Below are 10,678 nucleotides of genomic sequence, written 5' to 3' on the forward strand. Positions count from 1 at the left end.
TTCGGCCCTTTGACTGAATCCAAACTTCACTTAAGTGGTCAAATGTGGCCTCAAGGCCGCAGGTTCCCCACTCCTGGTCTAAGATGTCAGTGATGTTGCAGTAGAGGGTCAGGTTAGACTAGATCACTCTTAGATCCCTCCCAACTCTGAAATGCGGTCATTTTGAGACTGCTATTTGCTCTTGACTCTAGGCAAGGCCTTTCCCCAAGCCCCCACAAATGTCAAGCCACCATGATTACTGATATCACCATCATCATTATACCTGGTGCTTTATTGGACTTAGACTCTCCCGTTCCCGGTCACATTCCCATTTCCCCTGTGGAGCCACTACACCAGCTCTAGCTGCTGGCCCTTGAGGTGGGGCAGAGTGCGGTTGGTGGTCCGGTTAAAGGTATCCACCTCTGGCACGAACTTCTCAGCTGGTACCGTCAGCTTGTGTCGGGTGTCCATGCATTTGTTGTCCAGCAGCAAAGAGTTGGACTTGCAGGCGATGTCAGCCTGGATCCGGGCCAGGTGCTTGTAAAGGGCATCTAGGGCATCCCTGGGGGCGTTGAGGAACACTTAGGGCCAGGCTGCTCCTGCCCTGTCTCCTTGTGGCCCAGGCAAAGTCCCACAAAATGAGGAAGGGGAAAGGGGCCTGAACCTCAGCATGGCTGAATTACCATGCACTTAGCCACAGCAAAGACAGAAAGTAGCCAAGGCCCCACGAGCCCTGGCCCTGGACCCAAGACTCTTCTTGTCTAGCTCTGGCATTAGCTCATTGTATGTCTGGGAAAGTCCCTTACCCTCCCTGGACCTCAGTTTCCTGACCCATAAAATGAGGGAGTTAGACGATGATCCTTGGGGATGCCCTCGTACTCCCAAATATTGCCCCACTCTTTGCCCAGGAAATGTGCTTTGTATTCTTCCACTTCTGTGCTTTTGCTCATCTGGCCTCCTGTACTTGGAACATCCTTTCCCCTTCCTGTTTCAAACCCTCCCCACCTCCTTTAAAGCCTAATTCACATGCCATCTCCTCCAGGAAGCCTTTCTTGATCCCCAGGCTCCATAAGAACATTTCCCCTAGGACTTCACATAGCATTCTGTCTGTACTCCTCCCACGCACTGATCATTTCATATCATGTATCTGTGGTTCACTTTGTATGTCTTGGGAGCTCCAGATGGGAAAGGTGTCTTGTCTAATCATTTTATCTCCCTCAGCTCCAAGTATGCAGTTCTTTGCATGCACAATAGGTACTTCATGTTTGTTGAATGAACAAATCCTATGACCTGGAGGCTTGGATATCTTTGGTCAGGGCCCATGTCAGCCCATGGGGTGGCTTCTGGGGCCCCAAACCTACTGTGACTGGGCCAGTTTCTGCTTCAGGGCGGTGATGGTAGCTTCCAGCTGGTGTACTTCATCAGTGAGCCCATATTGTACCTGGTTAAGATGGGGATGGGGATCAGGGGAATTGCCCTCCTGCAGACCTCCCACAGAGCTCATCTCTATGGAGCTGAGAGGGAAGGATCCTGAGATTCTTCTGAGATGCTCTGTTACTGTTTGTCCCTGCCTAGGTTACTTCCCCCCCCCCCTTCTAGATCTGCATTTCTTCAGGACTTCTCTGTCACTGGCTTGGGGATCTAGCTGAGGAACTCCGTTACCCCTGGGTAGACACAGACATATGCAAACGCACGCACACACCTGGTCCCTGCACATCTCCATATTGGGCCTGTATGTTCGGGTTTCTAGCCGGGTGTGTGCTAACTTCAGATTCCTCATCTTTACTCGTAGATCTTCCTCCAGCCGTCGGATGTCCTCCTCCAGCTCTGCGATTTCTTCCAAGGTCTTAGGGAAGAGGCCAGAGGGTGGGGGGGACAGGCTTTCCTGCCCACTCCACTCTGCTGACTAACAACCCCCTCCACATCGATTTGAGTCCTTGCCCACCATCTTCCCCCCCCCCCCCCCCCAGCTCCCTCAGGAGGCCCTGGAGGCCAGTGGACTCCTTACATTTTTCTCCTGCCACCTGAGTTCATTCAGGGCCCTCTCTAGTTCTCGAATCCTCTTTCTGAAGGCAAACTCAGTGGCCACACGCTGGGCTTCCAATTCATTGTTGGTCTGGGGTTAAGGGTCAGGGGATAAAGGAGGTGAGAACAAGGCCAGGGAAATAATGAAGTGTGAATGGGGTGTGGGAATATGACAGGAATCAGGGGAGAAGGTGATATCCTGCTAAAGAGATGGTCCATCAAGGGGGAAGGGAAGATGGGCATATGTATGTCTCTACATAGACAGATGAGTTTCTTTATGTTTGGCAAGGATGGTGACTAGCTCCCTGAGCAGGGAGGGAGCCTGGGGGGCTGGGCTCACCTCAGCAATGGTGAGGGCTGTAGCTTCACGCAGATCTGCAGAAGCCTTCCTCTCCGCCTCTGCTTGGTCCTTGTTGTAGTGACTGTACTCATCCCACTGCTGTATCGTGCAGGAGCTGGGGCAGCCAGAAGGGCACAGGCCAGCCCCACAAGGGTTAGGCATGGGCCCCAAAGGAGTCAGACACAGGCCACACATGCATTGAACAAGGATCAGATGTGAATCCTATAAGGGCTGTCTGGTGGAGAGGATGGGTGAATGAGTCGTTGGGTCAGGCCCCATGGGTAGGGAGGGTCCACAGCCAAGGAGGAAGACAGAGAAGACAAGGGAAGGAGGAGTGTCAGGACCAAAGGCCCAGACTTACCCACTGGGAATGCGGGTAGGGTTGACCTTCAGGGAGATGTTGGGAGAGTGAACGTTGAGTGAGAGGCAGACACGGTCAATCTCAAGTGCTTCCATCTTGCCTCGATGGTCAGAGTTCAGGTGCTGCCTTGCCTCTTGAAGAAGACTGTGGAGGGCAAGGACGTAACGGCTCAGGTGTCTTCCATAGTTACTAACCAGCCTAGAAAAGCCCTTCCCTGGACAGATAGATATAGTCTTCAGCCCAGGCTAGGGCCTGGTTAGGACAGGTCTCTCTCAGGTGGAAGCTGAGTGAGGAAGAGAGCCTCTTCCCTGGCCTTTACCTCTCATTCATTGTAGGGTAATGAGATACCCAGATATCCTAATACCAGCTTCAAAGCCCTGAGCTTCCTATCTGCTAGACACCACATCCGCCAAAGAATAACTCCAATCTGAGGCTGTGTGGGCAGCACAAAGACCTCCAACTTTGGAGCTAAGAGGTCTGGGTTCTAGACCTGGTTCTACCACTGCCTTGGGTGAGGCCGTCTCCTCTTTGAGCATCAGTTTTCCTCCTTCTAAAGATGAGGTGGGGGTGGGAGGGAAGAGTTATACTGGATCTGTAAGATTTCTTCTACCTCTGGCATTCTACAAATCTATAATCTCCCTCATTGTCCAGAGGAGGAAACCAGAGTCCAGAAAGTGAGAGTGATTTGCCCCCAGCATCATACAGTGGAATCACAACTAGAACCCAGGTCTCCTGACTCCCAGCCCTGGCTTTTTCTGCAGCATTAGTCTGCCTGGTATTAGAGGTACCAACACTACAATGGGTAATTTTGATTCCGTGACCTTGAGATTAAGATTCACATGCTCTGACTGAATGCCAGTTTTCATGGCATTTTCCCATGTGTTATCTTACTTTATCCTCACAGCAGCCCTGCAAAGTAGGCAAGTGTTGAGGTGCCTCATAGGTCAGGCTAGAAATTTGTTGTTCAGTTGTGTCCAACTCTCCATGACCCCATTTGGGGTTTTCTTGCCAAAGATACTGGAGTGGTTTGCCATTTCCTTCTCCAGCTCATTTGACAGATGAGGAACTGAGGCAAACAGGGTTAAGTGACTTGCCCAGAGTCACACAGCTAGTAAATGTCTAAGGCCAGATTTGAACTCATGAAGAAGAGTTCCTGATTCCAAGCACAGTGTTCTATCAACTGTGCCACCTAGCCGCTCAGGTTAGGAAGGGAAGGTGTCAAAGGTTGGGAATCGATCAGTAATGGGCCCAGAGTGAAAGGGGCTCTATGAAAATGTAGGTTCCAGAGAAAGCTTAGTTTGAGCGGGTGGAGGCAACAGTCTGGAAGGCAGTGGGTGATAAGTAATATGGAGGCAAACGAAACTTCATTTCAGCATTGCCCCAATGTACTGTATGCTTAGCTAAGTTGTCTGAAGAAAGAGTGGATCGAGATGAGGAAGTCCTGTGCAGTCATATCCTAATTAGGCCATCTAGAATGAGATTTGGTAATGACATAAATTGTCAGTTATAGAATATAGAATATCAGGGGGAGGGGAGAGATGGGGAGAAAATTTGGAACTCAAAATCTTATGGAAGTGAATGTTGAAAACTAAAAATTAATTAATAAAAAATCATTACTAAATAACTTTACTAGTCTTAAAAATATATTTTGAAGTCTAGAGATCCTTTTCCCTCTCTGTGCCAACATTTTTTCATTAGTTCCCTTGAGATTCTAGACCTTTTGTTCCTTTAAATGAATTGTGTTATTATTTTGTATAGCTCATTAAAATTAGCTTTTGGCAGTTTGATTGGTATATTATATTTATAAATTACTGTAAGAAGTAGAATGGTAATTTTAATCATATAGGCATGACCCCACCAAGACAATGAATACCTTAACAATTAAGTATTTTTTACTTTTGTAATGACAATTTTGTGATTTTATTTATATGTCTTGATTGTGCTTGCAGTTTGACTCAGATATTTTATGCATTTGATAGTTATTTTAAATTCATATAATTAAAATAATAAATCGTATTTATATAGTTATTGGTAACATACCATAGTCTCCTTATGTCAACCACATGCCTTTATACTGGCTTTAATTTTAGTTATTTTGAAATTATTGTACTACATGATTCCCAGTCATATGGCGGCATTAGAATAGGTTTCCATGTTAGCAGACAGTTTGGAATCATTGAAATACCAGAATTCCCAAGAGGCAATCCTGTCTGATCTCTTCCTCTTACAAGCCTATGGTACCAGCTTATTATCTGTGGATTGAAGTAATGAATGAATGTAAACCAGACATTGTCCTAAGCACTGAGGATACAAATGAAAAACATATTCCTTGCCCTTAGAGAGCTTGCAACACACACATACAAAAGAATATAGAATGTCAGGGATGGAAGGGATCTTGGAGATCCTTCATTTATGTATGAGGAAGATGGGATCAAAAAAAGGAAAAGAATTGCTCCAGGACACAGTCTATGATGGTCAGATAGTGTGATGCCATTGTCCAACCCTAAGTTGATTGACATTTATTTAACACTGAGATTTGAGGGGAATATAAAAAGGTGTCAAGGCTTGTTCCTGGGTGAGCCAATGTCCATATGTGACTGCACGAAGTATAGGTAACAAGCAACTAGAGATTCTAATACAAGGAACATAGATTTGACCTTGGAGGTAGCACTGAGACTTGGTGGGATGAGACCCATGGCTGGCATATGGCTGTGAAAGGACAGGGAAAAGGGACTGGGCAGAATAGAATTGTAAATGATTAGATGTGAGGCGATCCAGGAAGCAAGGAGGGGGCAGAGCTTGGAAAGCATGGTGGAGAGAATTTGGGCGAAGATGAGTAGGACAACCATCTTTAAGCATTTCAAGGCCTGATATATAGAAGACAGATTGGCCCCAAGGGCAGAACTTGAAGCAGTGAATGGAAGTTGTAAAGTAAGCCTAATGGGAAGAAAAACTGATTGCTAATAGAACTATTCAAAAAGGAAATAGTGGAATATGCCAGGGCTGAAGGCAGTGGCCTCTCAGGGATTCTTGACCAGGGGTGGCCTTGTACTAGCTGGCCTCTGTGCTCTCTTCTGGCTCTGAGGGTCTGGGATTCTATGTGATCCTTTGGCAGAATCCAACAATAGCAGTTTATCAAGGTAGGGGGAGAATTTAGGTGCATCAGGGAAGACAATTAATGGTGACTTTTTAAAGGTCTAAGTCTAGAGGGAATCACACGACATTTTCTGAGTGGTTTGACTTTGCGGTTGCCCAATTCCTAGAGAGAGTCATCTACATTTGTCTCCATTTCCTTAGCACTCCCTTTCCCGACTCCTCCAACCTTTTCACATTGGCTTCTATTCCCACCCTTTATACTGAAAGTACTCTCTCAAAGGATACCAACAATATCTCTGTCTCAGTAATCTCTCAATTGATAAATCTGATGTCCTTTATTAATTCTCATCCTTCTTGACCCCCCTGAACAGTGCTGACACTGCTGAGGTAGTGTGGTATAGAGATTAGGGTGTTGGAGTCAGGTGGTCTCAGGTTTGAATCATGCCTCTGAGACCAGCTGTGTGACCATAGAGTCTTTCTAAACCTCTAAACCTCATCTGTTGTGAATAAATTATGCCTGTAGTTCCTGTGCTTTACAGAATTGTTAGGAGGTTCAGATGAGATTATAATGTAAGCAAAGTTCTTTGTGAACCTCAGATCAACAGCTGTTATCACTGATTACTCCTCTCTCTCCCCCCACCCCCAACACTCCTCCTTTTGGTATTGAAGACATTGCTCTAAATAACACTGCTTTATACACGTTCTCCTACCTGTTGGGCCAAGCCTTCTTAGTCCACTTTTCTAGCTCATCATCTCTTTCTTGCCACTACACCCCCACCCTGACTAAGCCTGAGTCATCCCTCATGACTCTGTATTGGAACCTCTTCTCTTCTCAGACTACACATTATCCTATGGTCATCTCATCCATACCTAAAGGTTGAATTCTGTGACACAGATGATTCCCAAACCTCCCTATTTCTAGCCACAATATCTCCCTTGTACTCCAGAGTCCTGCATTTCCAACTCCTTACCGAGTATCTTTATGTGCATATCCTGCTGGGACCTCCAACTCAACATGTCCAAAAGTGAACTCAACAGCAACATCTCCCCCATCCCTCCAAACCTTTTCCTCATCTCAACTTCCCTGGTTTGGTTGATGGAACTTAGATTCCTGGACCCAAACCTTTGGAATCATCTTTGACTCCCTGTTTTTCCTTACCCTTCCCTTGTACTACCCCGCCTCCATCTAATCAGTTACCAAGTCTTGTCAGTTCAGTCTCCACTCTATCTCTTAACTCATTTCTTCCACGCACCATTCTAATTGAGGGTCCTCATCACTTCTCACTTTGTCTAGCTTTCTAAACTGGTCTCCCTGCCTCCAGGTTCTTCCCTCACCAACCAATCCTTCACATGGTTGCCAAAATAATCTTCCTAAGGCATAGGTCCCATCATGTCACTCTCTCTTTTTTTTTGCAGTTGGGGTTAAGTGACTTGCCCAGGGTCACACAGCTAGTAAGTGTCAAGTGTTTGGTCTGAGACCAGATTTAAACTCAGATTTAAACTCAAACTTAAACTCCTGACTTCAGGGCCAGGGTTCTATGCACTGCGCCACCTAGCTGCCCCATATTAGCCAGACCCTTGAGGAATCTGAGAGTCTGAGTATTGGCTAGATTCTAAGAATCTGAGCAGTGGCAAGATTTTAAGAATCTAAGCCCACTCTCTTCTTTAAAAAACCTTCAGTGATCTTCTTATTGGTTCTAGGAAAAAATATACATTTCTTAGCATTGGAGGACCTCCACAATCTGGCTCCAAATTCACTTTTTTTTAATCTCATTTGCCTTTGACTCACCACACATTCTGTGCTGCAGCTGAACTGGAATTCTAGCTTTTCCCCAAACCTAGCATCTCATCTCCCACCTCTCTGAATTTGCCCAGGTTGCCCCCTGGCCTGAAATGCACCAGTCTGCCTCACCTTCCAAAATCTCTATGATCTCCCTAGAAGGCAAGCTGAGGCTCAGAGGCCCGTCACCTCCAGGAAGCTTTCTCTCTTATACACATATGCCCACTACAGGTGTTCTGTGTTGCTTCAGATTTTCTTAGAAAATGTTGCCTGGATCTCTCCTTTGACCTGGTCACACTTTATTTTGTATCCCCTTCATTTGTAGATGGATTATCCACATACCACCCTGAGTAAAATGTTAGCTCATTGAAGGCAGAAACGGGTCATTTCTTCTCTTTGTATCCCTGGCATTTAATGCAGTGTCTTGCATCTGGCAGTCACTTTGTGCACAGAGGTGAACTGAATTCTGAGAGGGGATATGACCACTATCACCACTGAGCTCCACATGTAGGAAAGACCAGTGTGTACCATCTACCTCCAAGCTCCTCTAGGAAGCAGGTCATAAATCACCCCCTATTTTTTCAGATAATTCCAGATCGTTCACAATCCCTCCCAACCAGAAGCATGATATTCCATATGTGTTCAATAAATACTCCAGGAATGAATGCCTCTAATTTATGATGTGTGGCCACAAGAACATTGACACTTTAATATATGCTGCACATCAGTGGGCATGTTAGCAAGCATGCTTGTACACGTATCTCATATGGGGCATGCATATGCAAGCATATCTAACATACCATGGGCAGACGTTGAGCGTATGCACACCCATGTAAAACACATGTATGTGTGTGCGTAAAAGAAAGAATGCACAGGCAAAGCCCGGCTGACTTATGCCCGTTTGCTTATGAGCACGGGTACCATTTTCCCTCCAGTCCTTACCAAAGCTGCTCAAAGATATCCCTGATCTTCTGCTGCAGGGCCTCCCTGGCACAATCAATCACCTCCACTTCTTTGTGCAGCTCATCCTCTGCAGAATCCTTCACCACATCAGCGTCCCGCCGGCTCTCCCGCAGCGTTAGGCACTCAATCGCCACATCCAGAGCGAGGTTCTTGGCCTGCAGGGCCCTCTCTGCTGCCTCCTTCATCTAGGGGTAAGGGACAGGGGGAGAGAAGTCCAAAAGGATTCTCCCAGGTTGGATTGCTGCCCTGTCAAACCTCTTGGTACTAGAGTGGATGTCCAGGGTGAAATGCCAGCTGAGGCCAGCAATACCTCCCTGCCCAAGAGGGATGCTGTCCCGGGATGCCCTAGTACCCAACTTTACACCCTGCCTTTAGCTCCCTTGCCTGTGTCATGGCATCGATCTCAGCATCTATGTCAGTCAGACATTTGTCTAGTATCTCCTTCCATTGGTCAACAGAATCTATGCGCTCTGATAGGCGGGTCCGGTTGTCATGTTCATCCCATATGGTCTGGAAGAGAGAAGAGTTATGTGAGAGGGAGCGTGATATAGCAGAAAAAAGACTAGACTCTGACACTTAAAAGCTGTGTGACATTGGGCAAAATACCTAAGCTCTCTGAGTCTGTTTCTGCATCAGTAAGATGTGGTTAATTGAGTAATTCACCTTGCAGCGTAGCTGTGGGAAGGTAAGTACTTTGGAAAGCTTGAAGCACCATTACAGCCAGGGGAGTTGTTGGCAGTTCAGGATTGAAAGGACAAGGAATGAAGAGGGTGTGTGTCCCTGCCTTCGTTTCCTGTGATTCTTTCTCCTTACCTGGTTGTTGGTCTCATTACGGAGGACGCGGCCCTCTTGTCTGATCTGGTGTGAGGCATCCCTCTGCCGCTCAGCATTAGAGGAAAGCAAGTAGCTGTTAATGTGCCAATCAGGGAGCCGGAAACGCTGGCCAGGCTTGATACTCAGTGTGGCCATGGCTCAAGGCTGGCAGGGGCACTCACACCGTGACTCTGGATGCCTCAAGCCCACTATCTGCTGGACAGAAAAAAAAGTCAGCCTAGATAAAACCATCTAACAGCTTCTTTTCCCTTTCCACTCCCCATTCACTGCCAGTTATTTTCCTCCCTGCCCATCTACCCTTCTCCCCTTCCAGAACGAACTTAAAAGGTAAGCTTTTCTCTGGTAAGCTTGCTTCTCTTTTTACAGTGTCTATGCACCTATGTACAGAGAAGGAAAAAGGGGGCAAGTCCCCTTTTTTTTCCAAGTCCCAGCACTATCAAATAATCAGCATGCCCCTAAGAAAGGATCTGAACTAGGTGTAGTTAGCTGATGGTGTTGAATACACCTAGTTGAGCTGAGCTGAGCTGAGCTGATTCGGGGAGCCACCATGTATTGGCAGAAGATGGCCTGGTGGACAAGAACGTTAGTATCACCTCATCCCACTACCCCAAGTGCCGCCAGTCTCAATCAGCCAGTTTTCATTGTCTCAGTCAAGTCTCCTCCCTTCAAACCCTACATAAAGCTCTGGGCTGGAGGTTATGTGGGAGACTAGGGAAGTGTAAGTAAGATGAAGCCCTGGGGATCTCAGTCTGGTTGAAAGCTCCTGAGCAGGGCCTCACTCAGCGCCTCAATCTTGGAGGGCTGCCCAGTCTTCCTTGCCTTCCAGGAGAGGATGGAGGGGCGTGGTCAGGCTTGGTAGAATGAGGACAAAGTGGGAGCCCAGCTGGCGCTCTAGTGACAAGGGGAGATTCCCTGTGGGTGAAAGGGTGCCCCAGGTCTGAGTTTTCCACTCCCTGCCCTTCTCCTCACTAACTTCTTAGGGTTCTTACCTCTTCTTCGTCCAAAACTATTCTCTTCGGGCACTTAAGCCACCCCGCGGGTGTTAAGCACGCCCCGCGAGTAGCTAGGCAACGACTCTCCCCCGAAAGCCAATGAGAACCAACCCTCTCTTGTTTAACTTGGCAACGCAAGTGAGGAGCAAACACAAGCTGGAGGGGGCGGGGGATCTGGGGGTCTAAGGGAGGGATTCTTTGGTGGGGCGGGGCCTAAGTGGTAAATTATGACGTCAGCTTCAAAGTGTCTGATAGGGGAAGAAATAGCCAGGATTCTGTCGGTTCAGATCGCTGTTGGAAAATGGGAA

The 10,678-nt window shown here is 47.2% G+C and overlaps 1 protein-coding gene across 2 annotated transcripts; it reads right to left on the bottom strand.

The window, feature by feature from the left end:
* Positions 1–267: 267 nt before the first annotated feature.
* Positions 268–10,462, bottom strand: TEKT2 (tektin 2). 2 transcript variants are annotated; one of them, XM_027864700.1, is made up of 10 exons: positions 10,368–10,462; positions 9,358–9,573; positions 8,929–9,054; positions 8,524–8,729; positions 2,706–2,849; positions 2,345–2,459; positions 1,988–2,095; positions 1,682–1,825; positions 1,341–1,420; positions 268–541 (listed from the first exon to the last, which is right to left on the bottom strand). In XM_027864700.1, the coding sequence occupies exons 2-10, from the start codon at positions 9,511–9,513 to the stop codon at positions 328–330; spliced, it is 1,293 nt and encodes a 430-aa protein (XP_027720501.1). In that variant the 5' UTR covers positions 9,514–9,573; positions 10,368–10,462; the 3' UTR covers positions 268–327. The 2 variants fall into 2 exon arrangements, with proteins under 2 accessions (XP_027720501.1, XP_027720500.1); XM_027864699.1 differs by having other exon boundaries at positions 9,358–9,570; positions 10,368–10,444.
* Positions 10,463–10,678: the final 216 nt, after the last annotated feature.

The sequence above is a fragment of the Vombatus ursinus genome, unplaced genomic scaffold (genome assembly GCF_900497805.2).
Source record: "Vombatus ursinus unplaced genomic scaffold, bare-nosed wombat genome assembly UNPS02014775.1, whole genome shotgun sequence".
Taxonomy (NCBI): Eukaryota; Metazoa; Chordata; class Mammalia; order Diprotodontia; family Vombatidae; genus Vombatus; species Vombatus ursinus.